Raw genomic sequence first — 19,122 nt, 5'->3', positions numbered from 1 at the left:
GTGTGGCATTGTACCCATGTGGAGCATTGTACCCATGTGGAGCATTGTACCCATGTGGGGCATTGTACCCATGTGGGGCATTGTACCCATGTGTTGCATTGTACCCATGTGTTGCATTGTACCCATGTGGAGCATTGTACCCATGTGGAGCATTGTACCCATGTGGGGCAGTGTACCCATGTGGAGCATTGTACCCATGTGGAGCATTGTACCCATGTGGGGCATTGTACCCATGTGGGGCATTGTACCCATGTGTTGCATTGTACCTATGTGTGGCATTGTACCCATGTGGAGCATTGTACCCATTAGGAGCATTGTACCCATGTGGGGCATTGTACCCATGTGGAGCATTGTACCCATGTGGAGCATTGTACCCATGTGGAGCATTGCACCCATGTGGAGCAGTGTACCCATGTGGAGCAGTGTACCCATGTGGGGCATTGTACCCATGTGGGGCATTGTAACACTGAGGGGCATTGTACCCATGTGGAGCATTGTACCCAATGTGGAGCATTGTACCCATGTGGGGCATTGTACCGATGTGTGGCATTGTACCGATGTGTGGCAGTGTACCCATGTGGGGCATTGTACCGATGAGTGGCATTGTACCGATGTGTGGCATTGTACCCATGTGGGGCATTGTACCCACGTGGGGTATTGTACCCATGTGTTGCATTGTACCCATGTGTGGCATTGTACCCATGTGTGGCAGTGTACCCATGTGGGGCATTGTACCCATGTGGAGCATTGTACCCATGTGGGGCATTGTACCCATGTGGAGCATTGTACCCATGTGTTGCATTGTACCCATGTGTAGCATTGTACCCATGTTTGGTATTGTACCAATGTGTTGCATTGTACCCATGTGGAGCATTGTACCCATGTGTTGCATTGTACCCATGTGTAGCATTGTACCCATGTTTGGTATTGTACCAATGTGTTGCATTGTACCCATGTGGAGCATTGTACCCATGTGGGGCATTGTACCGATGTGTTGCATTGTATCCATGTGGAGTATTGTACCCATGTGTTGCATTGTACCCATGTGTAGCATTGTACCCATGTGGGGAATTGTACCCATGTGTGGCAGTGTACCCATGTGGGGCATTGTACCGATGTGTGGCATTGTACCCATGTGGAGCATTGTACCAATGTGGGGTATTGTACCCATGTGTTGCATTGTACCCATGTGGAGCATTGTACCCATGTGGGGCATTGTACCCATGTGGAGCATTGTACCCATGTGGGGTAATGTACCCATGTGGAGCATTGTACCCATGTGGAGCATTGTACCCATGTGTGGCATTGTACCCATGTGGAGCATTGTACCCATGTGGGGTAATGTACCCATGTGTTGCATTGTACCCATGTGTTGCATTGTACCCATGTGGAGCATTGTACCCATGTGGAGCATTGTACCCATGTGGGGCATTGTACCCATGTGGAGCATTGTACCCATGTGGAGCATTGTACCCATGTGGGGCATTGTACCCATGTGGGGCATTGTACCCATGTGTTGCATTGTACCCATGTGTTGCATTTTACCCATGTGGAGCATTGTACCCATGTGGAGCATTGTACCCATGTGGGGCATTGTACCCATGTGGAGCATTGTACCCATGTGGAGCATTGTACCCATGTGGAGCATTACACCCATGTGGAGCAGTGTACCCATGTGGAGCATTGTACCCATGTGGGGCATTCTACCCATGTGGGGCATTGTACCCATGTGGAGCATTGTACCCATGTGTTGCATTGTACCCATGTGTGGCATTGTACCCATTTGTGGCATTGTACCCATGTGGAACATTGTATCCATGTGGAGCATTGTACCCATGTGGGGCATTGTACCCATGTGGAGCATTGTACCCATGTGTGGCATTGTACCCATGTGGAGCAGTGTACCCATGTGGAGCATTGTACCCATGTGGGGCATTGTACCCATGTGGGGCATTGTAACACTGAGGGGCATTGTACCCATGTGGAGCATTGTACCCAATGTGGAGCATTGTACCCATGTGGGGCATTGTACCGATGTGTGGCATTGTACCGATGTGTGGCAGTGTACCCATGTGGGGCATTGTACGGATGTGTGGCATTGTACCGATGTGTGGCATTGTACCCATGTGGGGCATTGTACCCACGTGGGGTATTGTACCCATGTGTTGCATTGTACCCATGTGTGGCATTGTACCCATGTGTGGCATTGTACCCATGTGGAGCATTGCACCCATGTGGAGCATTGTACCCATGTGGGGCATTGTACCCATGTGGGGCATTCTACCCATGTGGGGCATTGTACCCATGTGGAGCATTGTACCCATGTGTGGCATTGTACCCATGTGTGGCATTGTACCCATTTGTGGCATTGTACCCATGTGGGGTATTGTACTCATGTGGAGTATTGTACCCATGTGTGGCATTGTATCAATGTGGAGTATTGTGCCCATGTGGGGTATTGTACCCATGTGGAGCATTGTACCCATGTGGGACATTGTATCCATGTGGAGCATTGTACCCATGTGGGGCATTTTACCCATGTGGAGCATTGTACCCATGTGTGGCATTGTACCCATGTGTGGCAGTGTACCCATGTGGAGCATTGTACCCATGTGGAGCATTGTACCCATGTGGGGCATTGTACCCATGTGTTGCATTCTACCCATGTGGAGCATTGTACCCATGTGTGGCATTGTACCCATGTGTTGCATTGTACCCATGTGGAGCATTGTACCCATGTGTGGCAGTGTACCCATGTGGGGCATTGTACCCATGTGGAGCATTGTGCCCATGTGTAGCATTGTACCCATGTGGGGTATTGTACCAATGTGTTGCATTGTACCCATGTGGAGCATTGTACCCATGTGGGGCATTGTACCCATGTGGGGCATTTTACCCATGTGGGGCATTGTACCCATGTGGAGCATTGTACCCATGTGTGGCATTGTACCCATGTGTGGCATTGTACCCATTTGTGGCATTGTACCCATGTGGAGCATTGTACCCATGTGGGGTATTGTACTCATGTGGAGTATTGTACCCATGTGTGGCATTGTACCAATGTGGAGCATTGTACCCATGTGGGGCAGTGTACCCATGTGAGGCATTCTACCCATGTGGAGCATTGTACCGATGTGGGGCATTGTACCCATGTGTTGCATTGTACCCATGTGGAGCATTGTACCCATGTGTGGCAGTGTACCCATGTGGGGCATTGTACCCATGTGGAGCATTGTACCGATGTGGGGCATTGTACCCATGTGGAGCATTGTACCCATGTGTTGCATTGTACCCATGTGTAGCATTGTACCCATGTGGGGTATTGTACCAATGTGTTGCATTGTAGCCATGTGGAGCATTGTACCCATGTGGGGCATTGTACCGATGTGTTGCATTGTATCCATGTGGAGTATTGTACCCATGTGTTGCATTGTACCCATGTGGAGCATTGTACCCATGTGGGGCATTGTACCCATGTGTGGCAGTGTACCCATGTGTGGCATTGTACCGATGTGTGGCATTGTACCCATGTGGAGCATTGTACCCATGTGGGGCATTGTACCCATGTGTTGCATTGTACCCATGTGGAGCATTGTACCCATGTGGGGCATTGTACCCATGTGGAGCATTGTACCCATGTGGGGTAATGTACCCATGTGGAGCATTGCACCCATGTGGAGCATTGTACCCATGTGTGGCATTGTACCCATGTGGAGCATTGTACCCATGTGGAGCATTGTACCCATGTGGGGCATTGTACCCATGTGGGGCATTGTACCCATGTTTTGCATTGTACCCATGTGGAGCCATGTACCCATGTGGAGCATTGTACCCATGTGGGGCATTGTACCCATGTGGAGCATTGTACCCATGTGGAGCATTGTACCCATGTGGAGCATTGCACCCATGTGGAGCAGTGTACCCATGTGGAGCAGTGTACCCATGTGGGACAGTGTACCCATTTGGGGTATTTTACCCATGTAGGGTATTGTACCCATGTGGGACAGTGTACCCATATGGGACATTGTAACCATGTGAGGTATTGTACCCATGTGGGGTATTGTACCCATGATGTGCATTGTACCCATGTGGGGATTTGTATCCATGTGAGGTATTGTACCCATGTGGGGCGTGTCGGGCAAATGACTACATCTGCAAGGGTTAATCAATACAGACTGAGTCTTTTATCCATTACGTAATCAATCATAAGATCATAATTGTAATTTTGCTATTGTTAGCTACTGTAAATATTTCTTCACAAGTTGCAATGAGGTTTGGACAGTCTGTCACTGCTCAGCATTTATAAAATGTGTTATGAATTATGGGATATGGTTGTTTTCTTTGTTCAGGTAGATAGACATGGCAGCGGCAACTTCTTCCCTGCATGCTGTAGTAATGTAAACAACTACACCTGAGATGGCCAGTTCAGATGACCTCACAATTGTGTTGCCAACACAGGATGACCTTGAGACGATGGAGCTTATCACCCCAGAAGGTATTCCACAGACAATCAACTCAGGTCTGTTGGCATTTCTATTTCACAATTAAATCTGCCGAGTTTAATTACCTAGTTCAACCAAGAGATCATTTTAAACCATAAACTGACCAAATCACCTGAAATCAACGATTAAGTACTGTACCTTCAAAGGCAGATGTGTGGCCCCATTCCATGTGTAATTGATTTATGTGGAAATTAAAACCAAAACCAAGCTTATCTTCATCAGGTGATTATTTTGCATTGTAACAGGAGACTAGGAGATTAAAAAATCCAACCTGGACTCTAAAATGATGGACGAAAACAATTGGACAAGTGTTTGTCTTCTGTGGAAGGAGAGAGCTTGCATTTAAGGATTGTATAAGGATTGTTTTAGCTACGTTGAACTGAACCCTCCAGTAATTGAATTTAAGTTATATTTACCCATTCAAAAAAGAAGAAGATATCCACACTATAAGGAAACATATAAACTCACGTGCTCACGTGCAAAAGAAACGTCTCCAAACAACACAAACACAAACACGAATAGATAAAGACGTTTTTTTATGAAAAACAAAAAGGTATGTAAAGCATGGGTGACAGAAGAATATGTTAAATGGAACAGCTGTTGAGTCAATGTTATCACAAGGGGGTCGATATTCCAGTATTCGAGCACAAGCCAAAGCGGCAAATCACAAAAACACAGAGGTTGAAATTGGAATGCAGACTGTCAATACCGCGTTTGTCCACCCCTAGCATCGATACATGCCAGAACACGTCGTCGGGCCGAGTTTGTAAGTCTTTTGATCATGTGATTTTGGATCTGACGTCATTCTCTCTGCAGTGCCTGAGCCAGTGCATTTCTCGTCAACGGAGGGTGTCGCAGTTGTCGAATCCGACGTCCAAGATGGTCCCACAAGTGTTCTATCGGAGACATGTCTGGGGATCTTGGTGGCCAAGGCAGGACGGGCACGTTGTTGGCGTTGAGAAAGGTCGTTGTGACAGCAGCGGTGTGTGGTGTGGCATTGTCTTGCTGAAACAAGGTTCTTGGCTTTGCTGGAGGAAAGGCAGGACATGGGGCTGCAGAACTTAATAAATATATCGACGGGCTGACAGGTTGCAATCGATGATAATGAGGTCGGTCTTGGTGTTCCTACAAATGCCTCCCCAAACCATCACACTACCTCCACCATATGGTTCCGTTTCCTGAACGCAACAACGTGCCGTCCGTTCCCCACGCGGGCGGTAGACACGTCTTCAGCCGTCAGCTCTGTTCAACTGGAACCTACTCTCGTCGCTGAAAAGGACACTTTGCCAGTTTCGTGGCTGCCACTGACGAACACGTCTTGCCCATGCCAATCTTCGATGTCGATATTCCAGCGTTAACGTCATGCCCTTGAACGGTCTGTAGGCTCTGATTCCTCGCTCACGGAGTCGTCTCGAGACTGTCCACCTGCTGACACGATGACCAAGGCTATGCGCTGATGATGACATCATAGTGAGGAATCTGTTCTTTAATGAAGCGTACGTAGATAAGGGTCTTCTTGTGGCGTAGTGACTTTTGGTCGACCGCTCCTTGGCCTGTCTGCTGTCCTGCTAGTTGGTCTGTTATGTGTGACTAGTCTGCCACTCGTTTTTGCGCAGCCCATGATTCTTGCAACATGGTCGTGAATTGTCCCCATCTCCAACATTCCAATCGCTCTTTGGATCTGGGCATCTTTTAATCTAGGCATGTTCTGCGGGTTTTTCAGACGTTGGTGATTGCAAAGAACAGTTTCCAACGGGTTTTATAACCGATCTTCATACGGGTGATTTCCTGCACGTGCAGGGAATTTCACTGAATAAAGTCATTTTTACCCGCCTCTGACATGCAGCACGTGAATTTCCTTGAGATACCATGCATTGATGTGTTTGGGCAATGTGTCACTATATTCAACAATAAAAATATAATTCTAACTTTTGGGACGTTTCTTTTGCACGTGAATGTATAATAGTCGTCTTTGATGTGATAATTGTATAATATGATTAATAGGATATAATACTTCCTTCTGTATTATTGAAACGACGAGTTCCACCCGCGTGTCCCAAAACAGTTTCCGTAACAGAACTCGAACACTTCAAGGGTAACCTGTACGACACATGGTAAACACATTCACCATCAACTGTAGTTGTGCCTTTTGCTATCATGGTTTCATCAGTAAATGTATTTGTTCTGTTTCTATGGATACCAGTTTGCACTTTGTCTCCAATATGAGGCATTGGGTGTCGTTTCTTTTGCAGAATTATTCGTGACATGTTTATTTACATAGTACACACTTTCAACACTCACGTTCAAAGACCACCCCCAAGGTTTAATTGTAGAGCGTCCGGGGTTCGATCCCAGGCCGCGCCATACCAAAAGACGTTAAAACATGGCACTTGTTGTTTCCCTGCCTAGCGCCCGGCACTAAGGGGCTCATATAAGGACTGGTCGGCTCGTCGTCAGTATACTGTGTCTGAGTAGGGTAGTCGTGTTAAACCGCGGCATGATACCTCAGTGTGATAGCACTATGAAATCGGCATTAGTTAGAACTAGTACAAGCAATCATGCACGCACGCCCACACGCACGCACGCACGCACGCACGCACGCACGCACACACATGCACACACACACACACACACACACGCTATCTTAGTGCAATAGTCTTGAATGCGACGTTACACCCCACTTCCCCTCACCTCACACTTAAGTTCAAATTTTATTTGTGGAACATTGTATACATGGTGCCTTTAGTTAATTAGGAATTATTGAAAACTCTATATTTTGGGTTTCCATGGCAAAGCAGAGTATGGCTCATAAACCATTCAGTAACTCTTGGTGAAACTCTGAATGTACAGTTTTCATCTTGTGGGTATTCTGGTTTCGAACAGGCCCTTGTTATTAATGTTCTTTTTTGGACAAAGTTATGGCCCTTGTTATAAATGTATTTTGCATTTGCTCAGATAAGGGTAGAGTGCATTTCAATAGCATAGATCAAAAGAAATTTGATAGACATGCACACATCCGGCAACTTGAACTGGTGCGTTTTGATGTTCTGTGTTTGTGTTTGCATGCCTAGGCAACATGTTCAAATGAAACTTTGATAATGTATCAGGCTGGTTAATAGGATTGGTGCTTATCTTTTTCAAAGAACTCTAAGATTATTTCTCTATAATTGTAAGCTTGCAAGGATTGCAGGGTATGTGGATGGCACTGTCTTCTTGTTTGATATGGTATGATAGTTAAATGGTTGCCATAAAATTTGAATTGATGCCTTTACAAAAAACTGAAGGATAATATCAGTATTCAAAACGTAATGCACATGTGCTCCAGCAGAAGGTGAGCTACACAGGTCATGTGTGTTTCTAAAATGTTATTCAGCGTTATACTCTTGTGTCATTGATTGGTGTTGACAGGCGATGTACCTCATACCATCACCTCTCTCGTCGGGACGCAGAACATATTTACTGGGCCGACAGGGACAGTTGGTGAAGGTAGGTCCAATCACCTTGACAGGTTTGAAGGAAACTAAGAAGTTAGGACACTGATGGAGATTGCATATGGCACAACAGGGTTGCCTACAAAAGTAGAAGATGTTTCACATATTAATATCTCTCACATATCAGAGCGAATGAGTGAATGATGTTTGATGCTACCGTCAGCATTGTTGCGGATACATGCATTTCATGGCATCACATATAAACTAGTCGTGTTCAATATTTAAAACAATTAACTTTAATCTAGAAAAAGATTGTTTCTGTTGCTTGCAAGTAAGTTATTTTGTTCTTAAATACTGTTAACAAATTGAACAATTTCTCAACTATTTTTTTAAAACTAACTAGGCTGTGATTTCTTGGGTGGAGAGAGACTAGAATTTGGGAATCATGAGTCAAAACAGACTGTTCTTCATGCCAAATATTCAAAACATGGATTATAAACCCACAGCATAAGCATTCTTATTACTAATATTATTTCATTATAAATGAAATGAACAAGATTATTTTTGTTTGTAGCTACCCTTGATCTCCGTATAGATGATGCCGAAGAAATATTTGTTGAAACGGAGAGCTTCAGGAATGTGAAAAGGAAACTGAAGGATTTTGGTCATGTCACCATCTGTGGTGCTTCAGGGGAAGGTAAAACTACAGCAGCTCTCGTGCTGGGTTCACAGTACAGACAAAAGGGGTACGAACTTGCATTTGTGGACAGAATTGAACAGTTTGACTTGGATAGCTTCTTGAGCTCATCACCAAGAGTATTTCTGATCATAGATGATATGTTTGGTACTGTTGGGTTATCTACAGATGTTTCACAGCTTACAACAATTCTTAATACACTTTATCAACACTTACAACACTGCAAAAGAGAATCTGAGAAGCAGCAAACTAAGAAAGAAGGTAAAGATGAAAGTAAAACGAGTGGAGTTTCTGACCCAAAAGAACATCCCACACAGGATATTCGTATTATCTTCACATCCAAGACATATAACTTCCATGCTGGACTTGCCCAGCTGCAGTATGAGAGATTCTCACTGTTCAAGAGTCAAACAGTAATGGATTTAACAACTCAGAAGCAACACCGGTATACTCAAGCAGAGAAAAAGGCTATATATGAACACCATAGGAATCGACACAGAGAATCTTCTGATGAAGATTGTGAAGATCTACCTGATTATGAAGACTTGGACACAGATTCAAATATTTTTGGAATTCCTCTTACTTGTAAACTTTTTTTTGAATTTTCATCTTTTACCCCAAATGCAAGGAACTTTTTCAAGAAACCTCTATTTTATCTCAAGCTAGAACTTGGAAAATTACTGAAGTCCAAGACTGATCGATCTGCCATATTGATTCTAATGCTACTGTGTGAGGATAAGTTAGATTTGGCCAAGTTGCAAGCAGACGGCAAGGACCAGAAACTGGACATCATGGTCAGAACTGTTTTAAAGTTACGGCCAAAAGCTTCACGTTTAGGAATGCACGAAGCGGCAACGACTTTTAGAGGAACATTCTTTACACGTGGTGATGTTGTTGGATTTGCCCATTCCTCGATATCTGACGCTTGCGCTTGTTCACTGTTTGACATTAGTCCAACATTTGTGCTGACTCATTGCAGTGACAATTTTATATATGAGCGCGTGCAACCACGGTCGGTACAAGAAACCATAATTAATGATCATCTCCACCTGATCTATGTCTCAGAAGCATATCATGATATCCTAACTACACGATTTGCTGAGTCAATAAAGAATGGTCAGTTTTCAAAATCAGTGACACACCCCATTCTCCAACAAGAACAAGTAGCTCTTCAATTACTTGAGAAACTACAACATGATGGATCCATGGACGAATGCTGGGTCCACAAGACAGAAAAGGAGCATTGCTTTTTGTTTTGGGCAGTTCTTGGACATAATAACAATTTTGTCTTTAAAATAGAAAACATAACTGGAGAAGAATTTACTCAAACAGAGATCAGTGAAGCAATGTTTGGTTGTGTGTTCAAAAATAACCTGACCGCATTAAAGTGGCTTTTCTCCAGAAGTGAAAGTCCAGACATTGGTATTAACAGTTTGCTTTTGCTGGCAGCTGCAACTGGGAGTTCGGAAATACTTGTTTATCTAATAGAAAATGGTGCCAATGTATTAAGTACTGATGCAGCCAAGGAAACCATCATACACCTAGCATGCATGGCAGGACATGCGAAGACACTAACGGTATTAAAAGAACATGACATCAAACTCTTTAATGATGAGTTGAAGGATAAAGTAATGAACTCTACAGATAACGAAGGCAGGACTCCTCTCATGGTTGCAGCACTCACAGGATATAATGATTGCTATCAGGTATTGCAATCAATATCAAACAAGAAAACCAAAGACTACAATGGAGATGACATAGTTCACCTAGCCTGTAAGGGTGGTAACAAGGCTATAGTACAACATCTTGTGTCCCCTTCAAATATCAATACTAGAGGACAGAACGGGTTTACTCCTGTAATGATTGCAGCCTTCAAAGGACATCAAAGTGTGTTTGACCTCCTGGAATCTAAAAATGCTGACCTTACACTGGTGGACAACAACGGTGATAGTTTACTTCATATTGCTTGCGACGGTGGTTACACCGCCATAGTACAACATCTTGTGTCTCCTTCAAATGTCAATACTAGAGGACAGAACGGGTGGACTCCTGTAATGATGGCAGCCTTCCAAGGACGCCAAAGTGTGTTTGACCTCCTGGTATCTAAAGATGCTGACCTGACACTGGTGGACAACGACGATGATAGTTTACTTCATAATGCATGTTATGGTAGTAACACCGCCATAGTACAACATCTTGTGTCCCCTTCAAATATCAATACTCGAGGACAGAACGGCTGGACTCCTGTAATGACGGCAGCCCTCCAAGGACATCAAAGTGTGTTTGACCTCCTTGTATCTAAAAATGCTGACCTGACACTGATGGACAACGAAGGCAATAGTTTACTTCATAATGCCTGTTATGGTGGTAACACCGCCATAGTACAATATCTTGTGTCCCCTTCAAATGTCAATACTAGAGGACATCATGGGAAGACTCCTGTAATGATGGCAGCCTTCAAAGGACATCAAAGTGTGTTTGACCTCCTAGTATCTAAAAATGCTGACCTGACACTGGTGGACAATGACGGCAATAGTTTACTTTATCTTGCCTGTTTTGGTGGTAACACCGCCATAGTACAATATCTTGTGTCTCCATCAAATGTCAATACTCGAGGAAAGAACGGGTGGACTCCTGTAATGATGGCAGCCTTCAAAGGACATCAAAGTGTGTTTGAACTCCTGGTATCTACAAATGCTGACCTAACACTGGTGGACAACAACGGTGATATTTTACTTCATAATGCCTGTTTTGGTGGTAACACCGCCATAGTACAATATCTTGTGTCCCCTTCAAATGTCAATATTAGAGGACAGAACGGGTGGACTCCTGTAATGGTGGCAGCCTGCAAAGGACATCAAAGTGTGTTTGACCTCCTTGTATCTAAAAATGCTGACCTAACACTGGTGGACAACAACGGTGATAGTTTACTTCATAATGCCTGTTTTGGTGGTAACACCGCCATAGTACAATATCTTGTGTCCCCTTCAAATGTCAATACTCGAGGACAGAACTGGTGGACTCCTCTGATGATGGCAGCCGCCAAAGGACATCAAAGTGTGTTTGACCTCCTGGTATCTAAGAATGCTGTCCTGACACTGGTGGACAACAACGGCAATAGTTTACTTCATCTTGCCTGCAATGGCGGTAACACCGCCATAGTACAATATCTTGTGTCCCTTTCAAATGTCAATAAAAGAGGACAGAACAAGTTTACTCCTGTAATGATGGCAGCCTTCCAAGGACGCCAAAATGTGTTTGACCTCCTCGTATCTAAAAATGCTGACCTAACACTGGTGGACAACAACGGTGATAGTTTACTTCATAATGCCTGTTTTGGTGGTAACACCGCCATAGTACAATATCTTGTGTCCCCTTCAAATGTCAATACTCGAGGACAGAACTGGTGGACTCCTCTGATGATGGCAGCCGCCAAAGGACATCAAAGTGTGTTTGACCTCCTGGTATCTAAAGATGCTGACCTGACACTGGTGGACAACAACGGCAATAGTTTACTTCATATTGCCTGTAATGGCGGTAACACCGCCATAGTACAATATCTTGTGTCCCCTTCAAATATCAATACAAGAGGACAGAACGGGTGGACTCCTGTAATGATGGCAGCCTTCAAAGGACATCAAAGTGTGTTTGAACTCCTGGTATCTGAAAATGCTGACCTGACACTGGTGGACAACAACGGTGATATTTTACTTCATAATGCCTGTTATGGTGGTAACACCGCCATAGTACAATATCTTGTGTCTCCATCAAATGTCAATACTCGAGGACAGAACAAGTGGACTCCTTTAATGATGGCAGCCGTCAAAGGACATCAAAGTGTGTTTGACCTCCTAGTATCTAAAGATGCTGACCTGACACTGGTGGACAAAAATGGCAATAGTTTACTTCATGTTGCCTGCTATGGCGGAAACACCGCCATAGTACAATATCTTGTGTCCCCTTCAAATGTCAATACTCGAGGACAGAACGAGTGGACTCCTGTAATGATGGCAGCCTTCCAAGGACATCAAAGTGTGTTTGACCTCCTTGTATCTAAAAATGCTGACCTGACACTGGTGGACAAAAATGGCAATAGTTTACTTCATCTTGCCTGCAATGGCGGAAACACCGCCATAGTACAATATGTTGTGTCCCCTTCAAATGTCAATACTAGAGGACAGAACGGGTTAAGTCCTGTAATGATGGCAGCCTTCAAAGGACATCAAAGTGTGTTTGACCTCCTAGTATCTAAAAATGCTGACCTGACACACTGGATAGCAGTGATAATAGTCTACAGGATAATACCTTTAGTCAGATCAAGATAGCGATAGTATAACAACAGCGTCCCCTGCGTTCATTGTTAAATCCATTTAGGTATTTCTTGTATAATGTGAGAGTTGTGGTGAAAACTACGACAGTTGCCGATGTTTCCGAAATCGGCAATTTTCGGATGACGTACTGCCGAGTAAGAGTTATCCACCGTTTTGTAAACAATGCTTTGGCGAACCTCTTTTTAGCAATATAAAACTTGGAAGATACGCAAACAGAGACGGAAGGACGAAGGGGCGTTGCTTTCTCCAACCTCGTAGCCTGCAAGTACTGCAGATTGGGTCATATTCCCTAACTTAGGTATATGAATATTGTCGGGGAAATGAGGAAAGGTCTAAGTGGTTATTTATATGCAAATCGCATGATTCAGAATGTGCACACTCAGGGAGAAGGAGTACATATATATATATTTAATGGACCTTATCATTTAAACTCCTTTCAGAGATTCAATGTTTTTCGTTCAAACTCGGTATCAAGTGAAGACATTATGTGTTTATTTGCATGAAGTAGGATAGTTTTGGTCCACTAACTTTTGAAACAGTTAGAGGTCTTTTGACTCAGAATTTGATATATACAAAAATGAGGTACAGCTCTTCAGTGTAACTGACAATGACGTAGCAGTGTTACATTTACGTTTGAAATGACAAATCTTTTAATACATTCTAGAGTTCAATTTGGGTTTCATCGATTGGATAAACACTTGTTCTTTTTCCAGTCTCTGCTGCTTGTTATTTGTAAACAATTTATAAAACGGAAAAATACTAAATTTCCCGTTTCCGCAATCATCAATGTGTTTGCTGACACTTAAGCATCGAACATTGGGGTCTCTAATCTGCTGTTTGTTTACAGTGACTCCACTTTTTCATTCCAAACATCTCCTAACATACACCACATCTTTGCTGCGTCATAAGAGTGGCGTCATTTATATGTCATTGTCAGTTACACTGAAGAGCTGTCATGAGGCATAATTGTTTTATGGACACAATGTTGTTATAACTTTTGATGACTTCATGTGTTTCTTAAAAGTCACTCATTTACACGTACAGGGGTTTGACATTTCAATTGTGAATACATGAATAATACAAATAAATCTTCATAAAGTTGAGTAGTATTGTATTACATGTACAAGTTTTCGTCGGTGCAAAATATAAGGAAAAATGTGCATGTGCTTTATAAGAGTGTGTCAGTGAGTTTTGTTTTACGCCGCTTTTAGCAATATTCCAGCAATATCGCGGCAGGGGACACCAGAAATGGCTTTAAAAGAGACTGGATTTAAAGTAAATATATGTATTCTTCATTCAGTCTTTACGCTCACTACCCTTGTACAATATTATAACATTCCTGAGGTGTAATGTCACGTATTGCTTGTGTATGATAATGTGAACTGTTACAGGTCAATCCAAATGCATAGGTCAAGGTCATTATTGTGAAGGTCATCAGAAACGGAATATTCATTGTTTATATATTTCAATGTCATTGTATGTTAGTATTTTTTAGTTGTTCAACCTTGGTCCTCTATGGAATTACAATTGGTTGAATAGAATAAGAGGGAGATTAGGTATGGATGTAATACTACAAAATGTAATATAACTGTTTATAAATAAGGGTAAATTCATCCTCTTTTGGTCTGGCTTTTATTGAATCATCATTTCAGATGTCTTTAAAGAAGTTCTTTTTTCATATTTTCATGTGTATGTGTCTTGTTTGTATATCCAGGCAATAATGCAATGTCTCACACAAAGAAACGTGAAGACACTTAATATAGAATGCCTAATTACACTGTTTCTGGATTTAATTTACAGCTTATCATTATAGTGAGTGAGAGGGTTTAACGCCGCTTTTAACAGTATTCCAGTTATATCACGGCGTGTCAGCTTAATGTGGGAGGAAAGCCCCAGGTAATGCAGGTCTCAGACGTTTACCACTTCGGTGAAACCCATGAGCACGGGTATGGTGCTGACAAATCTAGAAACATAATCGGGCTGAACCGGGATTAGAACCCACAATCAGGTTTCTGGCGTGCCCAAGGGACGTAACTCTGCACAGCGAATAGTGGCGCCTGAGACGACTGGACTGACAACCTAAGTACTTGTGGCGGATTGTTGATTTAATTTGAAGTAATTTATCCATACCTACTTGAGTGTCCCACTTCTTTTGCATTAGATATATGACACAACTTCTAGTCACAGGTTTATAATCACTGTATGGTATCAAAAGTGGTGTCCCAGATCTGTTGAGTGCTGATTTAGTTACCAATAATTCCAACATGGCTAGGTTACCAACAAAGGACGATGTCGCATTGGCTGGTAGCCAGGTTGTCATGTAATTCAATGATGTCAAGTAAAACTGTATGCTGACGCAAATTATGTCTTAAAGCCTAATTGGCTATGTTTAGACTGTTTATTGATGTATTCTTGAGCTGTGTAAATGACTTTTGATTCGACTGTGAAAGGGAAGAACAATGTGGTAATCTGGTTGAAAAACGTCTGGATCCAACGATGGTAGTGTTGGCAACAGCGTCACCATCCTTGGACCCATCGGTAAATTTCGATTTGTAAGTATTAGATGTACATGTACTTCAAACTGATTACATTTTAGTTTATACTGTTTCTGATTTGGTTAGTTTAGCCAAGACGGAGAAGTCACCAAGCGGAAAGTATATATATATATATATATATATTATCAAGTTTAATATTAGCAGCAGAACTAAAAGGGTTAATTCTTATTCCAAAAGAATAAAAGATGACATTTTATTATTCAGATTATTCAGGGGGTAAAACACAATGTTTTACGCAGGTTAGACTTATTATAATATAACTTTGTGATATGCTGTAAAGATAGTTTAATGCGGGGTTTAAGAGATATCTCATCGGCCTCATCGTACAGACTGTCAAAAGAAGTTCGGAAAGATACAAGACAAAGTCTTAGAGCTTGATGGTGGATAGTATTTAATATCCTAAGGTTACTTTTAAGGGTTCCGCCATAGTTGATTGAACTAAAGTCGAGTTTAGAAAGGATCAGTGATGTTTACAAGTGAAGGAGGGTCGACTGACCACCTCCCCATTCGGAAATTTAAATTTAAAATCAAGTGCCTTCAGCAATTAGCTTTCAGATGTTTGACATGTGGCAAAAAAGTAGGGGCTGATGAAGAATTATTCTAAAAAATGTGGATTCCTTTACAACTTTAATGGGAGTGCCTGCTTGATTTAAGTCTGGGTCACTCTGGGGTATATATTGTCGACAGAATAGAACTTGAGGCCGGTTACGCTGTGACCAACCATTGGATTGTATTTAAAAAGAGCTGCAACTGTCTTTCAATTGTGTGCATATATGTAACAATGTTTCTAAGCATGTCTCGGGTAAATGTTTGAGTGACAGATAACGAATATTATCAGCACAAGTAGCAGTATCATGCACTTGCTCTAAGGTGGTGTGCAACTCATAAAGAAGGTTTGTTTGTTTGTTGTTTTACGCCGCACTCAGCAATATTCCAGCTATATGACGGCGGTCTGTAAATAATCGAGTCTGGACCAGACAATCCAGTGAGTGGAATCATGAGCATCGATCCACGCAATTGGGATCGATGACATGCTTCAACCAAGTCAGCGAACCTGACCACCCGATCCTGTTAGTTGCCTTTTACGACAAGCATAGTCGCCTTTTACGGCAAGCATGGGTTGCTGAAGGCCTATTCTACTCCGGTTTTTCACGGGTCTCATAAAGAAGGATGAGACATTCACCATTTGAGGTCAGGTGACATAAATGTTTGTAGATTTTCGAAATGACATGCTCATTAATCTACGGAGTCTTCAGAATATATGCTACATATTTTATCAGAGAGTTTTTGGTATCATGGGGAAAATGTAATTGCCATAATGCAGCATAATATTGATACAATCATACAGAATGTATTGATGGCTTAATGGTCTTATTCCTAGGTCCCCCTAAATAACCCTGCAGAGTTGCGCCTCTGAGCAGTACCAGGTTCTGCTGTCTGTTGTATGAAAACAGCTTGATTATTATCCGTATGTGAGTGGTGCTCACTTTTTTTACCATTGGTTGGCTCAGGATGCATTAGATGAGGATGCATGGAATGTTCAGGTGTTCTCAGACATCCAAATTCCTTGAGTGGCATTTGAGAGCCATGCTGCAACCTGATGTTCAGCGTGAGTGAATGAGTTTAATTAAGGTCACGTCGGCAATATTTCAGCCATAATGTGACTTGAACAAGTTATACAATAATTATAAAAACTGTCGACGAGGGACAATATAATAACTAGCAATGTATCACAGATTGACTTAAAACTAGTTGTAGAACATTAAAAATATCTGATTATTGAGGTACGACAAAATATAAAAATGGGGCTATAGATCGCCAGCAACAAGGTTAAGGTTACCATACTAGGGACCAAGGGGACTTATGGTACCACTGCTACCTGCATGGTTCCCTGATGTTCAGTGATGTACCAGATTTATCCTGATCAAGATCCTTGATTTGTCAGTCCCATGCTCTTAGTTCACAAAATCTTACATAAGAGTAAACAAAACTTATCCATGCTCAATGTTCAAAGTCAAACTGTAAACATTATTGGTGATAGCTTGGCCAATGTTTACCTCATAGCCGAGATATTGATGACTGTGATATTAAACTTTATTTACCCACTAGGTTATACATGTTATGTCATAATGTCATGATGATATATATAAACAACGTTTCATTGTATACATATGAATTTTTGTTTTAAATGTAAGCGCTTGCTTTGTTAACTTTTGTTAAAGCTGAAAGAATAATGAATTACCCATTGAACCTTTGAAATTGTTGAAACAAACATATTTCATTTACCGGGTACGTATTTGGGGTAGTTCTTCGGAAATGATCATTTCCATTTGCATAATAAAGCATTTGACAGAAATATTGTTTTAATTATTTTAAAATATCATACCCATGGAGATATAGACCACCTCCATGGTCTTTAAGATAGAGCATCTCCCCGGAGATGGGTCGGCTTGGAATCAGTACACTGTGTCTGAGGGGGGCACGGGTGGCCCAGTCGTCAGAGGCGCCGCGATTCGCTGTGCAGTGTGTCCCTCGGGCACGCCAGAAACCTATGATTGTGAGTTTGAATCCCGGTTCGCCCTGATTATGTTTCTAGGTTTGTCAGCACCATACCTGTGCTTGTGGGTTTCACCGAAGTGGTAAACGTCTGAGACCTGCATCACTTCGGGCTTTCCTCCCACATTAAGCTGACACGCCGTGATATAACTGGAATACTTTTGAAAGCGGCGTTAAACCCAACTCACTCACTCTGAGAGGGCATCCATGCATCTCATGGTATCTCAGTGGGCTAGCACTATAAAACCGGCATTAGTCTGGACTAGTACAAGCAGCCACACACACACACGTGCATGCCCATTTGTGGGGTGTTGCTATATACGTGCATTAATCTTGAACGCGACATTAAGCCCTATATCACCTCACTTCATCCGATGGAGATACCCGGCTAGAATAGGTCCTCAGGTTACCATTCTTTGTGTAAGAGTTGAGGAAAATGAATTATATAGTGACAATGTATGACCTGACTAATTCATGTAGTACTATACCTGTAGGGTAATACATTGTTCATGCTATCAACCACTAATCTCTTGGCTCAGACACAGTGATGTACAGACCTCTGTGAGTGAGTGAGTATTGTTTTACGCCGCTTTTAATATTCCATCAGTATTCCAACAATATCACGGCTTCAGACATTATACCCCTGTCGAGAATCAAACCCGGGTCTTCGGTCTGACGAGCGAACGCTTTAACCACTAGACTACCCGACCTCCCCAGACCTCTGTGACACAGCTGGGATTTTACTTTGTTGTAAAACAAAATGCACCCACTCGCACAATTATAGCTATCGCTTGAACACATATATATGTGTATGACCACTCGAGCAGCAGTGACCCATAGCATGAGCAGTGATCTATGACATTCGACACTTTTACACACAATCAGTCGAGTCACAAATTGTAACCAAAGATTATGCTTACTTACTTACTTGTATTGGAGATTTTCCGTGCGCTTTCCGACTGCAGCGTATTTCGCACACGGGCCTGTCCAAGCCATTTAATGTGTGCCCAAAAAAGGGGAGAAAGTTGTTTGGCAATCCAGTAGGGTTGT

The 19,122-nt window shown here is 42.6% G+C and overlaps 1 protein-coding gene across 4 annotated transcripts in view; it reads left to right on the top strand.

The window, feature by feature from the left end:
* The window catches only part of LOC139447220 (serine/threonine-protein phosphatase 6 regulatory ankyrin repeat subunit B-like), a 50,993-nt gene extending 33,309 nt beyond the window's left edge, over positions 1-17,684 (top strand). For all 4 annotated transcript variants that reach the window (XM_071228448.1, XM_071228451.1, XM_071228452.1 and 1 more), the window contains exons 2-4: positions 4,350-4,519; positions 7,911-7,988; positions 8,508-17,684. In XM_071228448.1, coding sequence (XP_071084549.1) covers positions 4,417-4,519; positions 7,911-7,988; positions 8,508-12,955 — 4,629 coding nt within the window. In that variant the 5' untranslated portion in view covers positions 4,350-4,416 and the 3' untranslated portion in view covers positions 12,956-17,684. The remainder of the gene's footprint in view (positions 1-4,349; positions 4,520-7,910; positions 7,989-8,507) is intronic.
* The last annotated feature ends 1,438 nt before the right edge of the window (positions 17,685-19,122 follow it).

The sequence above is a fragment of the Haliotis cracherodii genome, unplaced genomic scaffold (genome assembly GCF_022045235.1).
Source record: "Haliotis cracherodii isolate W230 unplaced genomic scaffold, xgHalCrac1.p SCAF_7, whole genome shotgun sequence".
NCBI classification, from domain to species: domain Eukaryota; kingdom Metazoa; phylum Mollusca; class Gastropoda; order Lepetellida; family Haliotidae; genus Haliotis; species Haliotis cracherodii.
The sequence above is the reverse complement of the archived record's forward strand: the minus strand, read 5'-3'. Positions and strand labels throughout refer to the sequence as shown.